This window comes from Dama dama, chromosome 25 (assembly GCF_033118175.1).
Source record: "Dama dama isolate Ldn47 chromosome 25, ASM3311817v1, whole genome shotgun sequence".
In the NCBI taxonomy this organism is placed as follows: Eukaryota; Metazoa; Chordata; class Mammalia; order Artiodactyla; family Cervidae; genus Dama; species Dama dama.
The window spans coordinates 57,627,057-57,650,911 of NC_083705.1; the positions used below are offsets into that span (position 1 = coordinate 57,627,057).

The 23,855-nt window shown below is 35.8% G+C and overlaps 1 protein-coding gene across 2 annotated transcripts in view; it reads left to right on the forward strand.

Annotated features, from left to right (window-relative positions):
• The window catches only part of CDH12 (cadherin 12), a 305,281-nt gene that overhangs the window by 220,704 nt on the left and 60,722 nt on the right, over nucleotides 1-23,855 (forward strand). For both annotated transcript variants that reach the window (XM_061129640.1, XM_061129641.1), the window contains one exon: nucleotides 2,705-2,872. In XM_061129640.1, the coding sequence (XP_060985623.1) occupies nucleotides 2,705-2,872 (168 nt within the window). The remainder of the gene's footprint in view (nucleotides 1-2,704; nucleotides 2,873-23,855) is intronic.

The following is a 23,855-nucleotide window of genomic DNA, read 5'->3' on the forward strand; positions in this document are numbered from 1 at the left end:
GACATTTTTTTAGAAATCTCATGCTCACTGTAACCACTTAGGAAATGGCAACAAGCTCCAGTATCCTTGCCTAGAAAATCCCATGGACAGAGCAGACTAGCAGGCTATAGTCCATGGGGTTGAAAAGAATTGGACATGACTTAGTGGCTGAGCATGCATATAAAATATACATTTTTTTAACAATTTATTTTTTAAAGGTAAGATCATTCTGTGTAAATTATGTTTAAGTGGGGTTGACTTAGTGAGGTCCTTAACCATCTATCTTCCCAATGCTGCACAAATGTCAGTAAATGGCTATTACCGCAATATATTGAATTATATCCAAACCATTGGACATTGTGGGTGTTTCACTTTTAAAACTACACATAATTTAATGGGGGAAAATAAAGCAAATGAAACCACTGACAAAGAATTAAATTCCAAAATATACAAGCAGCTTATGCAGCTCAATACCAGAAAAATGAATAACCTGATAAAAAAATGGGCTAAAGAACTAAAGAGACATTTCTCCAAAGAAGACATATGGGTGACTAATAAACACATGGAAAGATGTTCAACATAATTCATTAGTAGAGAATGCAAATCAAAACCATAATGAGGTATCATCTCACGCTGTTCAGAATGGCCACAATCAAAAAGTCTACAAACAGTAAATGTTGGAGAGGGTGTGGAGAAAAGGGAACCCTGTTACAGTGTTGGTGGAAATGCAAACTGGTACAGTGGAGAACAGTGTGGAGATTCCTTAAAAAACTAGAAATAAAACTGCCATCAGTTCAGTTCAGTTCAGTTGCTCAGTCGTGTCCAACTCTGCGACCCCGTGAATCGCAGCACTCCAGGCCTCCCTGTCCATCACAAACTCCCGGAGCTTACTCAAACTCGTGCCCATCGAGTCGGTGATGCCATCCAGCCATCTCATCCTCTGTCATCTCCTCTTCTCCTTCTGCCCCCAACCCCTCCCAGCATCAGGGTCTTATCCAGTGAGTCAACTCTTCACATGAGGTGGCCAAAGTATTGGAGCTTCAGTCTTAGCATCAGTCCTTCCAATGAACACCCAGGACTGATCTCCCTTAGGATGGACTGGTTGGATCTCCTTGCAGTCCAAGGGACTCTCAAGAGTCTTCTCCAACACCACAGTTCAAAAGCATCAATTTTTCGGCGCTCAGCTTTCTTCAGAGTCCAACTATCACGTCCATACATGACCACTGGAAAAACCGTAGCCTTGACCACACAGACTTTTGTTGGCAAAGTAATGTCTCTGCTTTTTAATATGCTGTCTAGGTTGGTCATAACTTTCTTTCCAAGGAGTAAGTGTCTTAATTTCATGGCTGCAGTCACCATCTGCAGCGATTTTGGAGCCCAAAAAAATAAAGTCTGACACTGTTTCCACTGTCTACCCCTCTATTTCCTATGAGATGATGGGACCAGATGCCATGATCTTAGTTTTCTTAATGTTGAGCTTTAAGCCAACTTTTTCACTCTCCTCTTTCACTTTCATTAAGAGGCTTTTTAGTTCCTCTTCACTTTCTGCTATAAGGGTGGTGTCATCTGCATATCTGAGGTGATTGATATTTCTCCTGGCAATCTTGATTCCAGCTTGTGCTTCTTCCAGCCCAGAATTTCTCATGATGTACTCTGCATATAAGTTAAATAAGCAGGGTGACAATATCCAGCCTTGACGTACTCCTTTTCCTATTTGGAACCAGTCTGTTGTTCCATGTCCAGTTCTAACTGTTGCTTCCTGACCTGCATACAGGTTTCTCAAGAGGCAGGTCAGGTGGTCTGGTATTCCCATCTCCAAGTCAAAGTCGAAGGTTTTGGTGTAGTCAATAAAGCAGAAATAGATGTTTTTCTGGAACTCTCTTGCTTTTTCGATGATCCAATGGATATTGGCAATTTGATCTCTGGTTCAATACGACCCAAGAATCCCACTGATGGTCGTATACACTGAGGAAACCAGAATTGAAAGAGACACATGTACCCCAATGTTCATTGCAGCACTGTTTACAAAAGCTAGGGCATGGAAGCAACCTAGATGCCCATCAGCAGATGAGTGGATAAGGAAGTTGTGGTACATATACACCATGGAATATTACTCAGCTATAAAAATGAATGTGTTTGAGTCAATTCTAATGATGTGGATGAAACTGGAGCCTATTATACAGAGTGAAATAAGTCAGAAAGCGAAACACCAATACAGTATATTAACGCATATATTTTGAACTTAGAAAGATTGTAACGATGATCTTATATGCAAAGCAGCAAAAGAGACACAGATGTAAATAAGAGGCTTTTGGAGTATGTGGGCAAAGGAGAAGGTGGGATGATTTCAGAGAATATCATTGAAACCTGTATATTACCATATGTAAAATAGGTGACCAGTGTAAGTTCAATCAATGAAGCAGGGCACTCAAAGCCCATGCTCTGGGACAACCCAGAGGGATGGGGTAGGGAGAGAGGTAGGAGGGGGATTCAGGATGGGGGGACACATGCACCCGTGGCTGATCCATGTCAATATACGGCAAAAACCACTACAATATTGTAAAGTAATTAGCCTCTGATTAAACTAAATTAATTGAAAAAAAAAAACCACATAATTTTTGTTAGCATGTCTTTGCTAAAGAATCTATATAGAATCATTTTCTTGTGGACTATTTTGGAAAACTGAACATTTGTGATGTTTGTTTTCTATTTTTCCCCCCTTAAGGTGTTATTAGAACAGCTTTGCCAAACATGGACAGGGAAGTCAAAGAACAATACCAAGTCCTCATCCAAGCCAAGGATATGGGCGGACAGCTGGGAGGGTTAGCTGGAACGACAATAGTCAACATCACCCTCACGGATGTCAATGACAATCCACCTCGATTCCCCAAAAGTACGTTCTTTTCTGTTAAGTCTAAATCAGTGCAGCTTTTTAAAAAATGTCTTACTTTTTATTGAATTTTACAAGACTTGTAATGATTTTCCAGACACTTTTGTTCCTTAGGAAGCAGAAGCTAAAAATTAAATGTCCTCAGAATTACATTTTTCCATTAGAGTCATACATAGCATGATTTTAATAGAAAATAACATAAATGAGTCAATGTTTATACAAGTTATGTTATCAATTCATATGAAAGTAAAATATTCATAGTAGGTTGGGATCTTGTCTAATTCCTTACTAGTTGAAAAAGTAATACAAATATGAAAATTACTGTATAATTTGACCTATGTTGTACATACCACTGTACTATTTGTTATATCATATAACTAACATAAAATTTTCTTGCTTCACTTTATCAATTATATATGTTGAATTGTTTCTGTATAGTTCCTTAGAGATATCATATGATATAGTGATGCTATTTCATTACTCTAGTTGTATTTTATTTGAGTTTGGCAATAGGTGAAAATTACTACAGTTTCTATGATAATAGAATAATTCACACCTATCTCTTCTCTGTAATTCTATGTTTCTTGTTGAAAATGAATACCTCTCACTTGTGTTATATCTAGTTTTCTTTTGCAGTATTACATTTAACACCAATAAGTACCTGTTTGATTTTCGGTACTTTTTGAGAATTGTAGTTCAGTGTTCCTAGAACTTAGAATACAGAAACTGAATATTTCTATCATTGTTTCTATAAGGAACTTGACAAAGTCACTGTTTTGCATGAATAGTTTTATAAAACAAAGCAAAATGATTTTCCTCATCTAATTCCAGGCGAGTTTATCTACTAAAGTATATAACACTGAGAACATTTAGCTAAATGGATATTTTATTCCTTTAGCTGTATGGTTTTACATACTTTAATACTTGGTCATTTTTTTTCTTAAAACTACCAACATATTTTTGTGTTGTGAAAATATCTTTAGTTGGCGATCTGAAAGTCAGTGTACTGAACAAATGTTATAAGATTGGCAATTAGAAATCACCCTACTTTAGCAAATGGGATGTGTATGACAAATAGCTAGCAAATAATATGTTATGACTAATAACAGAGCCCTAGAGCATCCCTTTCCCTTACTCTTCTATTAAGGGAAACAAAAAAAAGTATAAATATATATTTAAAAGAAAAAAAATAATGTGTTTGATTCTCTAGCATATGGCATCAACAAAGAACATGTTCTCACCTCAAAAATACTGACTTTAGTATTTTTACTATTTATTTGTGGCAATTTGTAATAGCTAACTGAGGAGACTAGTTTGAAGAATCAGTATACTTTTACATAAAAGGTGGTATAGTGATTTAAAATCCTGTTTTGGATTTTGTGCATATAAAATAGGTTCAGTCTAGTGTATAGGAGACAGCAGAGATCTTCTTAGGTGGTGTCAACACTCTTATTCACAAGGATGATGGTAAAAATTTTCAGATGAGGAGTGTAAAACTCAACCATTGGAAAGAAACAGCTTCTGAATATGAATGAAGGGTAGTTCACAAAAGTTTGTGCAGCCATCAGACAAATAGACTGGAGTACAACATGGAAATGAAAATGTCTCAATGGGAGAGAAACAAGAATATAGTCAGGGAACCACGATGGCACACTCAGGTCCCAAGGCAACAGGAAAATCAACTCCAGGTCTTTGCTAGGGAAAAGGATCTGGATAAAGCAGCAGGCCTGTTTGGCATTTATTCAAAGTTGAATCTGTAGGTCTAAGAGCAACTAGATGAGACCCAGAAAGAAGGATCGGCAGGTAAGGGTATTTGAACTTTTAGAGCATTTACATACTGTGTCAGGAACTTTTCTTTGGAAATACTTCGAGGTCTTTATATTCCACATTTTGCTGTTAAGAAAGCTGAGGCTTAGAGAGATTAACTTGCCCAAGATCATCAAAACTGGCAAACTTTTTTTTGACTCTGCAGTTCAAATTTCTTCCAATTCAACATAATATGAAAATGAAAATCATTCAAATCATTTAATGAAAATTGTTTTCTTTTACCTGCAACTCTAAAACCATACTTTTAAGACACATCTGCAAAAAGTCACATGGCATATGTTGAATGGTCACTGTAAACAGAAATGAAAGGGTAGAATGAATATACCAAATGGATCACTGTGATCTAATTATTTTCTTTCTTCAAATATGCAAGTTTTACATGCACATTTGAACTATAGCCTGAAAATATAATAGGGTGAGAGATATTTCTGAATCATGAGAAAGAAAAGGGTTTTTCACATTTTGCATGAATAAAAAATTAATCCCCTTGAAACTTTACATGACTTGTGTCAAGCTCTTTTTAATGTGCTGTCATTTTGAATTACATCCTTCAGAGGAAAATACAGAATACATTTAAAAACAGAAAAGCCACCTCTATAGAAGCCAATGCTCTTTGTCCAAGAGTGTTTCTCACATGGATCAATTAAACTGAAAATATGACATAAAATGACAAACTGAAATACTAACCTTTTGAATATAAAAATCAGGAAAATATAGATTTCATACATATTGTAACTTAAAAAGAGAATTTCCCATAACCAGCTATATTTGTTCTTATCTATTAATCAATTATACTGGAAAAAAATCCTTCCTCAGATAAACTTCATGGAGCTACATTTTATCATTGCTTAAAAATGCACAAGAATTATTTCATAAAATTTACTAATCATAATTTGTTTTGACTTTGTGTGTGTACATATGCATGTGTAACATTGTTAAGCACCCATTTCCATCCATTTCCTTCTATAAATCTGTTAGAAATGAAAATAAAATTAAATGGCATAGCCATTTGTATGATGCAAGTGTAAATAGTTTACTGTTTTATTGTTGCAAAATAGATGGTTCCTGCAGCATCAAAATTTCCTACCAATTTAATTTGATGATAGTGACAATGATATTTACTAATAAGTTACCATGTGTCATGCATTATGCAAAGTGATTTGCATATATATTCCCATTTAGCTTTACAATGACTGTCTAGTAGTTTCTCAGTTTTAGACATAAAATAGAAAGGCTGTATTATTATTAAAAGTTAAGTAACTTGTCCAAGATCACACAACCCCCTGGTAGGAGAACCGAAGACCTCATCTTATGAAAGGACTTCAAATTCTTAACTTTTTATCACTTTGCCTCTTAAAAGGCAATTTACTTTTGATAGTGTTTTGCACTAAAAAGTCCCACAGATAATATAGAGTACTGTTCACAAAAAAAGGAGGGAATACTGCTTTAGAAAGAGAAACAATGCCAGTATATTAAAAGAGCTCTACCTGCAGTCTGATGAAGATTAAAAGTTTTCTTTGTAAAATCTTTTACATATAGTCATATAACTTCCATCTGCTATAATCAAATACATCCGTAGAGGATCTCCATCTGTCAAAACAAGCTACCAGCAAAACGCTGGTGGTTTCCATTACTTGAATTCTAAGTGACAAAACCATCTAACAAGCTTATCTAAATTATACACTATGAGATCAAATAAATTAAGTGATGTGGTTAATTCACATTAGGCAAAATACTTCTCTCACTTATCTCTTCTGTAATAATAATTTTGTAATGAATAAGAAAGCAACTTAGGTGAAATAAAGCCTTTCATGTTTTAGATGAAAAGAGGTAATTTATAGGAAATGTAAAGAAGTGTTTGCTTTTTTTTCAATATAAGCATGTAAGAACTGTTTGCATGGTAAACAAATTTGACTGTGGAACATAGGTCATTAATATTTGTTTTAAGACATTTTCTTAGTCATAAACAATATCTTAAAGTAAATCTGCTTTTTGGGGAGTTCCCTGGCAACCCACTAGTTAGGACTCAGTGATTTCCCTGTGGTGGCCCAAGTTCAACCCCTGGTCAGGAAACTAAGATCCCATAAGTGGCTTGGTGTGGTGTGGCCAAAAAATAAACAAATAAAAGTAGGTCTGTTTTCATCTAATAACTAACATATTTGTTTATACTGACTGTTTCTCATTATAGGAATTTTGATTCAATTATATTGATAATATTTGTGCAATAGTTACTTTATAAAACATACCATTGTAGCCATGTTACAGTTTGTTAATTTAACAAACAAAACACTTACAAATATTAAAATTCACCCCAGAGAACAATGTTATTGTCCTTCAGTTAACATAAAAACTATCTAAAATTAAAGAATTAAATGCATCAGCCAAAATGCCTACTGCACAATGAGCAATATCTGATCTTCCTTTTTGAACAAACTATCAAAAACTACAGAATTATGCATAAATATACACATGAGAGTGAAATTGTTAGTCATTCAGTTGTGTCTGACTCTTCGCAACCCCAAGGACTGTAGCCCGCCAGGCTACTTTGTTTATGGAATTCTCCAGGCAAGAATGCTGGAGTGGATAGCCATTCCCTTCTCCAAGGGATCTTCCTGACACAGGGATCAAATCTGTGTCTGGTGCATTGCAAGCAGGTTCTTTACTGTCTGAGACACCAGGGAAGCCCAAATATATGCATACATATATCCAGCTATCTATTTTTTTCTTAAATTGTAAATGTATAATATAGAAAGATGATAGGATGCCCAGATTAATTATTGAATTAAGTAAATGGTGATAAAAATATTTTTACTTATTGAAAAATATTGATCTGTTTCTTTAAAACATATCTCTTCATTTCATCCTATCATTACTTTTTTAGCATTCAGGTTGAGATTGGCTCTTTTAATAGTTTAAAATTTACAATATTTTGTTTATCTTTAAGGAAGTAGTCATTACAATATGTAATTAATGAAGATATTTATTAGAATTAATATGAACCCAGTTACACCCAGAATGGTCACAAAGTCTCTTTCTCTTTGTTCACCATTTGCTAAACGGAAAATGGTGAGCTTTGACACTGAAATTTTCTCAGTAAAACCATGTAATAAGTTATTCTGAATAAGAAACTAAAATCAGCTACTCAGATCCAGCCTTAGAAAATGTACTTTCACGTTCTTCCAGGTGCCCAACGTTTGATTGTTATGAGGATGACTGAGATCACCCACACTAAAGATACATGTTCATGATTTGAATTTATTTTTAGATATATTTGTGCATATTTATATATTTTATGTTTGATTTTAATATGCAATTTGAAAATTTAAAACTTTATATAGATTTATATATTTCTTTAAATAACATCATAGGAAAAAATATTTCCTGAATTTTGAGTACCCAGGATACAGCTGAATATGTAAATATGTGCCCTGGAGGAAGGCATAGCAAACCACTCCAATATTCTGGCCTGGAGAATCCCATGGACAGAGGAGCCTGGTGGGCTACAGTCCATGGGGTCTCAGAGTCAGACATGACTGAAGCAGCTTAGCACACGCATGCACAAATATGTACATGCTGAGAATCACTTCAGCTCTTTTCACAGTCTCCTTCTGGGCCTGTTAGGGAATGAAATATGTACAAATCTCACCTCTTAGTTTATCTGGAGACTCTGGCCAAGGGCTTGCTTCCCACCTGCTGGTCAAGTACAAATAAACTGTTAAAAACCCCAGCATGATTCTAAAGATGCCTCTGAGGCAAAGGTGGGATTTCTGTTCTTATTGCTGTCTCGGATATGTTATTTTAGGTGAAAGAATTAGAAAGAGATGGTAGCAATTACTCTGAATGAAATACTAGAAGAAACATGACTAAAATAATTGGTCTTATGTAAGTTCCACTACTATTTAAGTGAGAAAGCCTACTTCAGCTTCACTAAAACATTTGAGATTGGAAGAGTGGCATAGATCAGTTGCATGCAAATTTAACAGTGTAGATCAAACGAAAGTTAAGGCTTTCCTTAATTGGAACTGGGTGTTGGTTTTAAGTGGTAAGAAAAAAATAATACACGAAGGGGTTAATGATATAAAGTCCTGTTTGTGTATGTTTCTCAAATTTAATACTAGTGCCAATTTAGCATCCACTTTAATACACAGTTTAATTCCCATAGTTAAATTTTATTTAAGAAATTTCAAACACATAGCACTTTTCTAGCATTCTCTGACAATTTATTCTAATCTGTGGCTTTTAGGTTGTGTGTATGTGTGTGTCTGTGCTCAGCTGCTCAATATCTCCCAAAGATATGACTAAGACAAAAATATTAAATGTTGATCTTTAATAGTGTATGTACCTATGATATTTGACAACTAGATATTCTCTTCATTTGGGAGGAAATGTTTAAAAAGCATTGTGTGCATGCATGCTAAGTTGCTTCAGTCATGTCCAACTCTTTGTGACCCCATGGACCATAGCCCACCAGGCTCCTCTGTCTATGGGATTCTCAAGGCAAGAATACTGGAGTGGATTGCCATGCCCTCCTGCAGGGATCTTCCCAACTCAGGGATTAGACCTGGGTCTCTAACATCTCCTGCATTGGCAGGATGATTCTTTACCACTAGCGCCACCTAGGAAGCCCAGAAAGCATTAAACAATATAAATTTTAGGGATTAAAAAAGTACACAAAGAGTTCATACTCAATAATTTTCCAGTTCTCACATACAATGTAGGCATGAGTCATTATATTTGATAATTCTATTTCTATTCTTGAAAAATCAGCCAAGACACATTATAAAACTAGCTTTTCACTAAGTAGAATAAATACTTTCAGTTTAACTCCCAAATGGGTCTTTGTCTATTTTCATAAAAACAAGTAAGAAGTAACTATCTCCTGATGATAAGACATACAATTAATAATCTGGGACTTACTCACCAGTGGTCTCCCAGTGGTTCTCAAACCATGTTTGCCTTAGGAATCCTTTGGGACCCTATGTTGTAGTGATAAAAGCAGTGCTTCAGTTGACAGAGCTTAGACCTAGAAATCTGAATTGTAAATAAGCATTCCAATAAATTCTGGTATAGGTAGTCTGCAGGGCACAATTTGAAATCCACCAGTTTACCGTGATGAAGGGGCAAGTGTTGATTCTCTGAGATGGCTTTTTCATTATTCATTAACTAGAGGTAATGAGTTAATTATTTTGCATCTCATGAGAATTTTTTAATTCGCACAAAATTCTATTCCTATAAAATTCCACCTATATGGGTGGAGACTGCATACTAAACTGCGGTCATTTTAAATTAAGTATTTTGAAAGTTTTTCTTTTTTTTAACAATTAAGCACATATACATTTTTATATCTTGCTTAGACGTCTTCCAAAGAGTTTATGGACGTCAGATACTGATGCTTTAAGGCTGACTTCAAATTTTATCAAAGTGAATACAATTTGAATGCAAGCTCAGTGAAAAACTTTGCACTCCCAATTCTCCAGTGAGACGGGTCTACTGAATATCAGTAGAATGTGTAAGCAGATGTAACCAAATGAAAAGCAATAGAACTTTAAAACTATTTCTCCTTTCTTAGTATTGCCCCTGTGAATATCATATTGTGCTTTGCGGATGAGTATATGAGTCTTTTTAAAATAGCGCTGACACTTTTTTATGATCTACTTGGTCCTGTTCCCAATGTTGCAAAGTATAGAAGATTGGAACCTGGTTGTTCCATTGCCCTATCAGCAGACTCTCAGAGGAGCTGAGCTTCTGAGATGGATAGCAAGGGATGTCATTGAGATGGCAATGATAACAATAATATTAATATTATCAAACAGTTTTACTCAGAGTAAAGAATATATGCTTTGATTGTTAATATCATCTCCGCAGTTGTCTTAAAATGCTTTAAGCTTATTTTATTATTACTGTAGCCTTTGAAAATTGCATTGTCAAAAATTCCTGCCACTTTTATATAATCAAATACATGTATTTATGACACTTGTCCTTGATTCTTAAGAGATGTGAATTGAATAATACTCTCTTTATTCTTCTCATCCTACAGTGCACTCTATAAGACAAATATCTATATGTGCAAATAAATAACAATCACTATAAAATTCCAAAATTGTAATATGATAAGAATAACCATTGGTGTGAAGAGGGTACAGCTATTTGATCAAGCTAGAATTGTTACAAAATACTTATGAAGGATATAGAATTTAAGAAGCAATGTGTGTATAGTTAAAAATTTAACAGACTGAAAGAGAGAAGGTTGGTTGCAGAGTGCCATGAACCTGAAACAGACACATATATTTATGTATGTGTGTGCTTTTGATTAGAGTGGCAATGTCATAAATCAATAAGTTAGAAAAATAATTTGGTAAACACTGAAGCAGAGAGAAGATGTGGCACAAACCTAGGGTAACTGTTTGGAATAGATAGATGCAGAATTGAGAAATCTGAAGTAGCAGAATAGGAGGGCCTTTGTGGTCTGCTGGATTCAGAGATAAGTAAAATAAAGAGCAGGCAAAGAAATTATTTAAACTAAGGGATAGTTTTTTTGTTGATATGCTGAAATTAGTGGAAATCAGGAAAAAATAGCTGAAAATACAGAACGCTTCAAAGAGAAATCAAAGTAAAAAAAAAAAAAAGAAAAGAAAGCTTTTCTAACATAAAGATAGAAGTGATAAAGGAAACTTGAGGCATGGATGAATTTAATCAGAATGAAGAGGACATAAATCTTTAATTTTGAGTATAAGTTCAGGAAGGGGAATGACGAAAGTTTAAGGAGAACCTTAGAAATTATCACCTCAAACATTTAAACATATTTCTGACAATGGTGTACATTTTTGATTGCAGTTATGAAAGTATCCTAAATTCCCATTTACTTCACATGATTTGAACCTATTTCATATTTGCCTTACTATTGGTCTAAGCATAAACAGGCAAAGAAATTGGACTGCTAAAATATTTATGAGTTAAACATATATAAACAATACTAAAAATCATAAAAACAAAATATTTTGTACATAAAAAACATTTTATTACCAAATATTGGACACAATAAATTGTATCCTTTAGTGAATAATGTTTCATGGATTGCTAGTTTTATTGAAGAATAAATGGCTATCTCATTTTTGTACTACATAAAGGAGATAAAAAATTAATCTCTTCCCTCAAGCATCTCTGTGTATAATGGGGAGATTAAATTAATGAACAATTATACTATTTGAAGTAAAGTAAATGATGTACTTATGCACACAGTGATATACAAATGTGTAAGATGGGCACCCAAATCATTACTGAGTATATCTGAGAGGATGTTGAAGAAAAAACTGTCAATGCTATCTCTGAAATATCTAATAAGAGTTAATCAGTGGAACAGCAAATGTGTACCAAAATATACTAAAACACTGAAAAAACATAATGCATAATTTAAAGAACTGTGAAAAAATGGAAGTGCAAGGACACAAGAACAAATTTCATTAAAAATAACTTGAAGCTGTCCTTGAAAGAATGAAAAATAGAATTTATGCAAAGGGCAATGAGGAGTAGTAGGAAAGCGAAATATTTTAGGTATAAGTAACAAAATAGGGAAGAGAGATGGAATAGTCAACTAATAAAATATGGACAATTACAGAGTATTTAAACTATTGCATGTGCACATGATACATTAACATATGATGAATATTTATAAATAAAATTTGTAGATCAATTAACTTGTTGCTATTGAAAAAATTAGTTTTGCTTAAAAGAAACTAAAATATCATGTGGGAAGTGACTTAACAAATATCACTTTTCTAGACTAGCATCAGAATATTTTAAAAAATCTTTGAAAAGTCAAACTTTGGCTAAATAAGTATTCCCAGGTGAATTTGAATTTCAAACATTTTTCAAGACCCTAGTTTGTAAGATGCTGAATATATTTATAATTTATAGTAAAATCTCTGATGTGGTCTGTTTTTGTGAAATTACTGAAAAATATCAATTATCCACCTATTGTGTTTTGTTAGGTGATTCAGAAATTAAATAGACAAGGACGAAAGATAGTGTTGCATATATAATGGAGGTTTTAAGGGAATGGCAAATGTGCTCCATAAAATGAATGTACAGTGGAAGGTTACTGATGCACTTGAAATGTTGTGTTCTCCCACCAAGCTCTCCATCATGCTTACTATTATGTAATGGCAGGAGTGGTTATATAAATCACATATATTTATATATATGTGCATATATATATACATATATTTGAAAATCAGAAACAGTTATTATTCTGACAATCATTGTTGTTACTTTTTAGTTGCTAAGTTTTATCCGACTCTTTTGCAACCCAATGGACTGTAGCCTGCCAGGCTCCTCTGTCCATGGAATTTCCCTGGCAAGACTACTGGAGTGGGTTGCAATTTCCTTCTGCAGGAAATCTTCCCAACTCAGAGACTGAACCCACATCTCCTGCATTGGCAGATAGATTTTTTACCGCTGACCCACCAGGGAAGCCCCCAGCCACCAGGGAATCTCCTGACAATTATTAAATAATATAAATTGGTTTTTGTTTCATAATTCATTTGGAATGTTTTTGTTGGAATTTTCACTACATCATCTTGAAAAAGAATAATATTATAAAGAGTAATTTGTTTCACACGGAAATATAGCCACATGTTTACTGAACTACAAATCAGTAGAACTATGGTATTAAATATAAAAAAATTGCACTTGAAATGTGGGAGCTATGTAAAAAGAAAGAGAGAATTGGAAGGACAGAAAAAGATGTGATAAATAGCCTTCCTTTCTTGGGTGCAGGAGTCATTTTATCTTTAGAGTCACATCCCTTTCCTGGAAACCTCTTACATCCCTTAATGCTCTCTTCTCTACATTTTCATTGATATTTATTTTATAAGCACTGAAAAGAGGAACTTTGCCCAAGTATATCCAACAGACTCAATCCACCCTTAATTGGAGTCTTCATTCATCAGTATAGCTGAAATTAAGAAGAACTTGAATTATTTGTATTTGTAAAGGGCTTATTTGTTAACCCAACAATTGTCTCCACTTGACTGACACTAAGGCAGGGGAAAAAAAAAAAGTAAAGTGAAATGGGCAGACCGAATAAGGGACTGTAGTTTAGAGCAGAGATAACATTTGATTGGTTCAACTTACTGACTGTAAGTAGCTACATGTTTCCATCTCAGTTTCCTCATCTGTGTGTTGGAGCTGGCTCTACCACATCCTCACAGTCACTTATGCTCAGTTCAGTTCAGTTCATTTCAGTCACTCAGTCGTGTCCGACTGTTTGCGACCCCATGAATTGCAGCATGCCAGGCCTCCCTGTCCATCACCAACCCCGGAGTTTACTCAAACTCATGTCCATCCAGTCGGTGATGCCATCCAGCCATCTCATCCTCTGTCGTCCCCTTCTCCTCCTGCCCCCAATCCCTCCCAGCATCAGGGTCTTTTCCAATGAGTCAGCTTTTCACATGAGGTGGCCAAAGTACTGGAGTTTCAGCTTCAGCATCAGTCCTTCCAATGAACACCCAGGACTGATCTCCTTTAGGATGCACTGGTTGGATCTCCTTGCTGTCCTAGGGACTCTCAAGAGTCTTCTCCAACACCACAGTTCAAAAGCATCAATTTTTTGGTGCTCAGCTTTCTTCAGAGTCCAACTGTCACATCCATATATGACCACTGGAAAAAGCATAGCCTTCATTAGACAAACCTTTGTTGGCAAAGTAATGTCTCTGCTTTTTAATATGCTACCTAGGTTGCTCATAACTTTCCTTCCAAGGAGTAAGTGTCTTTTATTTTCATGGCTGCAATCACCATCTGCAGTGATTTTGGAGCCCCCAAAATAAAGTCTGACAATGTTTCCACAGTTTCCCCATCTATTTCCCATGAAGTGATGGGACCGGATGCCATAATCTTAGTTTTCTGAATGTTGAGCTTTAAGCCAACTTTTTCACTCTCCTCTTTCACTTTCATCAAGAGGTTTTTTAGTTCCTCTTCACTTTCTACCATAAGGGTGGTGTCTTCTGCATATCTGAGGTGATTGATATTTCTCCCAGCAATCTTGATTCCAGCTTGTGCTTCTTCCAGCCCAGTGTTTCTCATGATGTACTCTGCATATAAGTTAAATAAGCAGGGTGACAATATACAGCCTTGGCATAGTCCTTTTCCTATTTGGAACCAGCCTGTTGTTCCATGTCCAGTTCTAACTGTTGCTTCTTGACCTGCATATAGGTTTCTCAAGAAGCAGGTCAGGTGATCTGCTATTCCCATCTCTTTCAGAATTTTCCACAGTTTATTGTGATCCACACAGTCAAAGGCTTTGGCATAGTCAATAAAACAGAAATAGATGTTTTTCTGAAACTCTCTTGTTTTTTCGATGATCCAGCGGATGTTGGCTATTTGATCTCTTGTCCCTCTGCCTTTTCTAAAACCAGCTTGAACATCTGGAAGTTCACAATTCACGTATTGCTGAAGCCTGGCTTAGAGAATTGTGAGCATTACTTTTCTAGCGTGTGAGATGAGTGCAATTGTGCGGTAGTTTGAGCATTCTTTGGCATTGCCTTTCTTTGGGATTGGGATGAACACTGACATTTTCCAGTCCTGTGGCCATTGCTGAGTTTTCCAAATTTGCTGGCATATTGAATGTAGCACTTTCACGGCATCATCTTTCAGGATTTGAAAGAGCTCAACTGGAATTCCATCACATCTACTAGCTTTGTTCATAGTGACACTTTCTAAGGCCCACCTGACTTCACATTCCGGGATGTCTGGCTCTAGGTGAGTGATCACACCCTCGTGATTATCTGGGTCATGAAGATCTTTTTTGCACAGTTCTTCTGTGTATTCTTTCCACCTCTTCTTAATATCTTCTGCTTCTGTTAGGTCCATACCATTTCTGTCCTTTATTGAACCCATCTTTGCATGAAATGTTCCCTTGGTATCTCTAACTTTCTTGAAGAGATCTCTAGTCTTTCCCATTCTGTTGTTTTCCTCTATTTCTTTGCATTGATTGATGAGGAAGGCTTTCTTATCTCTCCTTGCTATTGTTTGGAACTCTGCATTCAGATGGGAATATCTTTCCTTTTTGCCTTTGCTTTTCACTTCTGTTCTTTTCACAGCTATTTGTAAGGCCTCCTCAGACAACCATTTTGCCTTTTTGCATTTCTTTTCCATAGGGGTGGTCTTGATCCCTGTCTCCTGTACAATGTCACTAACCTCCATCCACAGTTCATCCAGCACTCTATCTAGTCCCTTAAATCTATTTCTCACTTCCACTGTATAATCATAAGGGACTTGATTTAGGTCATACATGAGTGGTCTAGTGGTTTTCCCTACTTTCTTCAATTTAAGTCTGAATTTGGCAATAAGGAGTTCATGATCTGAGCCACAGTCAGCTCCCAGTCTTGTTTTTGCTGACTGTATAGAGCTTCTCCATCTCTGGCTGCCAAGAATATAATCAATCTGATTTTGGTTTTGACCATCTGCTGATGTCCATGTGTAGAGTCTTCTCTTGTGTTGTTGGAAGAGGGTGTTTGCTATGACCAGAGCGTTCTCTTGGCAGGACTCTATTAGCCTTTTCCCTGCTTCATTCTGTACTCTAAGGCCAAATTTGCTTGTTACTCCAGGTGTTTCTTGACTTCCTACTTTTGCATTCCAGTCCCCTATAATGGAAAGGACAACTTTTTTGGGGTGTTAGTTCTAAAAGGTCTTGTAGTTCTTTATAGAACCATTCAACTTCAGTTTCTTCAGTGTTACTGATTGGGGCATAGGCTTGGATTTCCGTGATAGTGAGTGGTTTGCCTTGGAAAAAACAGAGATCATTCTGCCATTTTTGAGATTGCATCCAAGTACTGCATTTCAGACTCTTTTGTTGACCATGATGGCTACTCCATTTCTTCTAAAGGATTCCTACCCACAGTAGTAGGTATAATGGTCATCTGAGTTAAATTCACCCATTCCGGTCCATTTTAGTTCGCTGATTCCTATGTCGACATTCCTGTTTGACCACTTCCAATTTGCCTTGATTCATGGACCTAACGTTCCAGGTTCCTATGCAATATTTCTCTTCACAGCATTGGACCTTACTTGCACATCTCCTCTCAAATCTGCATTCAGTGATGTTGTGTTGAAGTAAACCAGGGTGGGAGTTTCACTGGTAAGTGAGTGACAGGACAGAGGGTAATCCTCTAAAGACATTGGCTTCTAAACTGAAGCCCCATCTGCACTGGTCCAGTTTGGCTTGGAGGTGGAGTGGCAGACGAGATAAGTCTTCATTTTGTTTAAGGATCAAAACATTAATAAATATACTATACTAGAAATGTCTGATTTCCAAGTTCAGATTTTGGTAATTAAAGTCAACATAGGACTGTCTATTTAAAGATGAGCAGAAAAGGCCAGTGAAGAAACTCTAAAGGAACAGTGGGAGACAAAGGAAAATGATTTTATTGCATCTTATACATTGTACTTTTTTATACTATTGGTAATGTAATGTGTCTTAGTCTAAAAGTTCAGAAAGCTGATCTTTCCTCCATATGATATTATTATCTTTTCTATAAAATATCAGGCAATATCCTATGCGATATGATGTTTGCTTTCATTTCCTTTTTATTTTCTATAGATAAGAAAAGATCATTTTGTATGCTTAGAACTTGTGGTTCGGATGGTAAAGAATCTGCCTGCAATGCAGGAGCCCTGGGTTTGATGCTGGAATGGCAAATCACTCCAGTATGTGTGTGTATTAGTCATTTGGTGGTGTCCAGTATTCTCACCTGGAGAATTCCATGGACAGAGGAGCCTGTGGGCTACAGTCCATTGGGTTGAAAAGAGTCAAACATGATGGAGCTACTAACACACACACACACACACATCCTTAAGTAATTAAAACACTAAAATGTTTATAAAGCAACATTTTACTTCTCTGTAACTAGGTGGTAAATCATACGTACAGGATCACTAACGTTTGACTTCAATCACTGACTCAACAGCTTTATAGTAATACACATTTACTTTCTAAATTTTATTTTTTTAAACTTTTTTTTTGTTTTTTAAAAGTATACAATTCAGTGTTTTTTAATCATACATACACAGTTGTGTAACCACCACCGTGATCTAATTCTACACTATTTTTATCATCTCAAAGAAACGGCATACCATTAGAATAATTCCGCCATCCCTCTCCTTTGCCTCCCCAAATCCCATGCATAATTTTATGTACTTTTTTTTTTATAGCTTTGCCTATCTGTACACTCCATATAATGGATTCATACAATATTTAAACCTTTATAGCATGTTTTACTTAACATAGCATATTTAAAAGTTAATCCATATTTTAGCATGTATCAATAATTAATTTACTTTTAAAAACTGACACATAGTTGACATACAATATTATGTTAGTTTCAGGTGTACAACATAGTGATTGGACACTTAAACTCACCACTAAAAGGTCAGTACAGTAGATCTAATGACCATCCATCCCCATAGAAAGCTATTACAATACCATTGATTATATTCATTACTTTGTACAATATAAGACTGTGAATATTTATTTTATAACTGCAAGTATATAGCTCCTAATTCCCTTTACCTATTTTGCCCGTCCCCTACACTTCCCTCCCCTCTGGAAATCACCCATCGTTTGTTCTCCGTGTCTGTGTGTGTATGCCTGCATGCTCAGTCGCTCAGTCGCTCAGTCGTGTCCAACTCTTTGCAACCCCATGGACTGTAGCCTGTAGCCAGGTTCAGTTGACTGTAGCCAGGCTCCTCTGTCCATGGTCTTCTCCAGGCAAGAATACTGGAGTGGGTTGCCATGCCCTCCTCCAGAGGATCTTTCCAACCCAGGGAGCAAACCCTTGTCTCTTGTCTCCTGCATTGGCAGGTGGATTCTTTACCACTGTGCCACCTGTGAGGCCCCATTCTCCTTAATATCTATGAGTCTGTTTTTGTTTTGTCAGATTTTTAAAATATATTTTTTTAATCTTTAAAAAGTTGTGTTGGTTTCTGCCATTGACTTCAACAATGCAAGTCAACTTTTGTTTCTCAAATGTTAAATATAAGTGAGATCATGTGATATTTGTCCTTTTCTGTATTTTTGTATTTTACTTAGCATAATACCCTCTAGATCCATCCACGTTGCAGCAAATGGCAAAACTTATTCTTTTTTTATGGCTGATTTTGTACTATAGCTTGAAATTAGGGAGCATGATACTTCCAGCTTTGCTCTTTTTACTCAAGATTTCTTTGGCTATTAGTGGCTTTTGTGGGTTTCATACAAATTTTAAGATTGTTTTGTCCAGTTCTATGAAATATTATTTGTATTTTATTAGGATTGCATTAAATCTTTAGATTATAGTTTTATCAATGTCTTTCATTTTTCAGAGTAGAGGTTTTCACCTCCTTGGTTATATTTATTTATAGGTATTTTATTCTTCTTTATGGAACTGTACAGGGAATTGTTGCCTTAATTTTTCTTCCAATATTTCGTTACTAGTGTATTGAAATGCAACACATTTCTGCAAATTAATTTGGGATCCTACATCTTCACTGAATTCATTTATTAGTTCTGATAGTTAAGCATAGCATTCATATTGATAAATATGTAAGTATATATCAGTATTGACACTGTGAATAATTTCTTGTCACCTGTTTTATATCTTAATCTCTGTTGGACAGGTAGTGCCATTAAGATGTTTCATATGCGTCAAAAGTAGGATGCCCAGAAAATGATGGCAGTGTAATTACATAGTACATCAAAAGCCATCCAAGTTTGGCACAGTTGAAGATTTACTTCAGTTTTGAATTAATCTGAATGACCCTAGCTTTATTGCTGTTGAGTTTCTAGAAGCGATAAAATGTCAAGTCATTGAAAATAAAATGACAGAGTGTAAGCAATCTGACAAGACTAATGCACAGCTTTTCTGACTTGTTCCGTATTTTGCAGGCTTTATTACTAACTATGATGTCCTACTGAGAAATGTTTGTCTTAATGAATGCATCTCCCACCTTACTAATATGTATACCTCTTATGTAAACAACAGATAATTCAGTGCTCTTTATGTGTTTGCTTTATGTACCTTAAAACCTCAGTGCACAAAAATGATGTAAATGGGAAACCACTGTTTAACTTCTATTATATCTTAATTTGGGTCAGGCATGTTAATGGAATGTTATTGAGTAGATCTTTTGTGGACAGAGATAGTATTTCATTTTAATCACAAATTTTCTAATGCCGTTAGATAATTACGAGTTTTGCAAGCTTACTGTATGCTGACAGTTTTTTTAAAAGCTGCTACTTAAAGTATATTGATAGCATAATACAAATAATAGCTATCTTATGTTTATTGTTATTAGCCTCATAAAATGTTCTTTTATAAAACATAGAACTCATATCTCAGGATATTGTCTTGAAAAGGAGAACTTTTTCATCTATGCTCTGTATTATCTGATGTCCTTTAGATAACCTTCCTGAGTTTCAACTTTTTTTCTAACATTGAATGGTCTCAATTCTGGCTAAATACTTTGCCTTCACTAATCATAATCCCTAAGTGATGATTCCAGACTAGATTATTTTCCTTGATTTTTTGATTCTATTATTTTTATTTTTAAATATTCAAATGAGAAGCAAACCTAAACTTAAACCTAAACCTAACATGTAACTTATTTGCTTCCCTTAAATAGATAGGATAGAGTAAGAAATATTCCAAGATTATAAGTTAGACACATATTTTCCTAAAGATTTCATTCAATACTCCCCTTGCTCCAGTGATGTATCACTATCACCACCATGTACAGCTGTTCATGTTTTTAATTTGAAATCCACTACACTTGACTGCCGCCTGCCAATGCAGGAGACACAGGAGCTGCAGGTTCCATCTTTGCGTCAGGAAGATCCCCTGGAGAAGGAAATGGCAACCCACTCCAGTATTCGTGCCTGGGAAATCCCGTGGACAGAGAAGCCTAGTGGGCTACAGTCCCTGGGGTTGCAAAGAGACAGACAAGAAGGATCGGCTGAGCACACCAAGTCACGTTTCTTAACTAAACACCCTGTTAAAGGAGCATTTATTTTTCAACCTATACCTCCACCACTCTATTGGAAAAGCTCAAGAACTTTCCTAACACTTATTGATGTACCACGAGATTAGACCATGACAGATCACAAGGTTTTTGGTATTTCTTCTATTCGATATCACAAGCACACAGTGAGATGCAAAGGATGAAGATGCGTTTCTGATAAACTGTAGGCATTGAGAAAAAAAGAATAAAAGAAACAGTATCTCACATGTGCTATGTCTGTTCATTTTTCTTTGGAGTTTGTAACTGAGAAGTTTAGTACAACTTTAATAACTGTGTCACATGCTTTTTTGCTGCATTAAACAGGAATTCAGGCATCTTTATGCTTGCTTACATCTCAGGAGAGCTTCAATAGGGTCAGAGTTTAATATGGTTATTGTGAGACACTTACGCTCCAAAGAAACTGGGTTGAAAAAGCTGCATTATGTTCTGATTATATAATCATGGCTATTTGAACTCATACAAATTCCCCTTGATATCTGCCTTTACCTTTTCTGTAGGCCTTGAGTATATAAAAATGTTACCTATGATTTTATTCTTTTTCTTTTCTCTTGTTGCCTCAAATTCAAACCCTACTTTAAGACCACAAATATTAAGCAACTCTATAGGCTAGCCTCTCTGTTAAGGGTTTAAGGGATGAAACCTAATGAATCATAATTATAGTCTGTGAAAAATTGCTAGTTTGATAGACAAATATGAGTTTTTCAATGCAAATTATTTTATAATGTCTACCTAATGCTCCATTATTGCCACTTGAAGTATTCTTATTTGGTCTATGTCTATCTATTCATATCACATTTTCTCTTTTAGAGAGATTTCTCATATCTCTTTTGAAGGTAGCTGTATTGTTAGTGTGTGCATGCTCATGTGTGTGCTGAGATTTCAGTCATGTCTGACTCTTTGAGACCCCATGGACTGTAGCCCCCAGCCTCCAATGTCCATGGGCTTCTCCAGGCAAGAACGCTGCAGTGGGTTGCCATTTCCTTCTCCAGGGGATCTTCCCAACCCAGGGATCGAACCCACGTCTCTTATGTCTTCTTCATTGTCAGGCAGGTTCTTTATCACTAGCGCCACCTGGAAAGCCTGGTATTCAGTTGTTTTCAACTCTTTGTGACCCTAGGGCCTATATATAGCCCACCAAGCTCCTCTGTCTAGAAGATTTCCCAGACAAGAATACTGGAGTGAGTTGTCATTTTCTCGTCCAGGGTATCTTCCTGACCCAGTGATAGAACCCATGTCTCCTGTGCCTCCTACATTGGCAGGCAGATTCTTTACAACTAAGCCACTTTTGATGCTTTTGAGTTCTGGTGCTGGAGAAGACTCTTGAGAGTCCCCTGAGCTGCAAGGAGATCAAACCAGTCAATCTTAAAGGAAATAAACCCTGAATATTCATCGGAAGGACTGATGCTTCAACTGAAACTCCAATACTTTGGCCCCCTGATACAAAGAGATGACTCACAGGAGAAGACCCTGATGCTGGGAAAGACTGAAGGCCAAAGGGGAAGGGGGTGGCAGAGGATGAGATGGTTGGATAACGTCACTGACCCAATGGACGTTAAGTTTGAGCAAATTCAGGGAGATAGTGAGGGACGAGGAAGCCTGGCATGCTGCAGTCCACGGGGTCACAAAGAGTCAGACACAGCTTAGAGACTGAACAATTAAACAACATGCAGTCAGTTCACTATTAAATAAACTGATTAAACAAGAATTTTCTACCTTTGTATATTTTCTATTACATGCAAACAAAAGATTTAGGTAAATATTTAACTCTCTTGAGACTGTGTATATATTTATATGTCATATATTTATATGTACCATTGAGGCAATGTCCATTCAGTTCAGTTCAATTCAGTCGCTCAGTCGTGTCCGACTCTTTGCGACCCCATGAATCACAGCACGCCAGGCCTCCCTGTCCATCACCAACTCCCCGGGTTTACTCAAACTCATGTCCATAGAGTCGGCGATGCCATCCAGCCATCTCATCCTCTGTCTTCCCCTTCTCTTCCACTTTCAATCTTTCCCAGCATCAGGGTCTTTTCGAATGAGTCAGCTCTTCACATCAGGCGGCCGAAGTATTGGAGTTTCAGCTTCAGCATCAGTCCTTCCAATGAACACCCAGGACTGATCTCCTTTAGGGTGGACCGGGTGGATCTCCTTGCAGTCCAAGGGATTTTCCAGAGTCTTCTCCAACATTAAATGGATATAAATAAGGCATTAACATTATAAGAGCAAATGGTATTAAATCTTTTTGGGGGAGTGGTAGAAAGGCAGATGGCAAGATTTAAGAGCTACCAGGGCTAATTAATTTATAAAATTTTGAAGCTGACTGTGAAAGAACAATAAAACCTATAAAAACAGTTGGGAGTAAAGAATAAATTATTTGACAGAATCTCCCTAATGTGATTTATTATTTGTCTCATATCTCTAAAAAGAAATGATTGTAATACTGTAATCTAGTATGTTGAATGAATTTCACCATTCAAAAACATATTTACTTCCTAATTTAATTGCTATAACTTCTAGTTACATAGAAGTGCAAATCAAATTAATTACCCTGGTTGCTTTACTTATAGGAAATTGCAATCCAAAATCAGCTAATAGAAATTTTAATCAAAGTCATTATTAATTTAAACTTTGTGTTTTTGTGTTTAGTTTTGATTTAGCATTTATATTTCCTCCTATTTTCTTTGTTTCCTTATTTTGGCTTAAACAGACTACTGTTTAATCAACTATTTTTATTGGTGAGATATCAATAAAATAACCTATATCTTTTTCTTCATGTCATACCTTATAAAAGTTTGCAAATTCTAGTAAGCAATGTATGTTTTAATTTTGTGGGATGTCATAATTTTTTGTGATTCTGTTGTATTTTTTATAGTTTATTTTTTAGGCTTGACGGAGTATCAGATTTATAGTAATGTTGGTGCGCCCCCTGGTGGCACAAAGCTGGCAGTTTACTTTTTTCTTTTAAGGATAAAAAATTGAGAGAGAAATTTCTGTCCTGATTTTAAAAGTGTGCAAAAATACCTAGAAGGAAATGCAGGAAAAATTGACTAAATATAAGTTTAATATTAGCCTATAGCACAATATAATTAAATCTATTATAGATTAA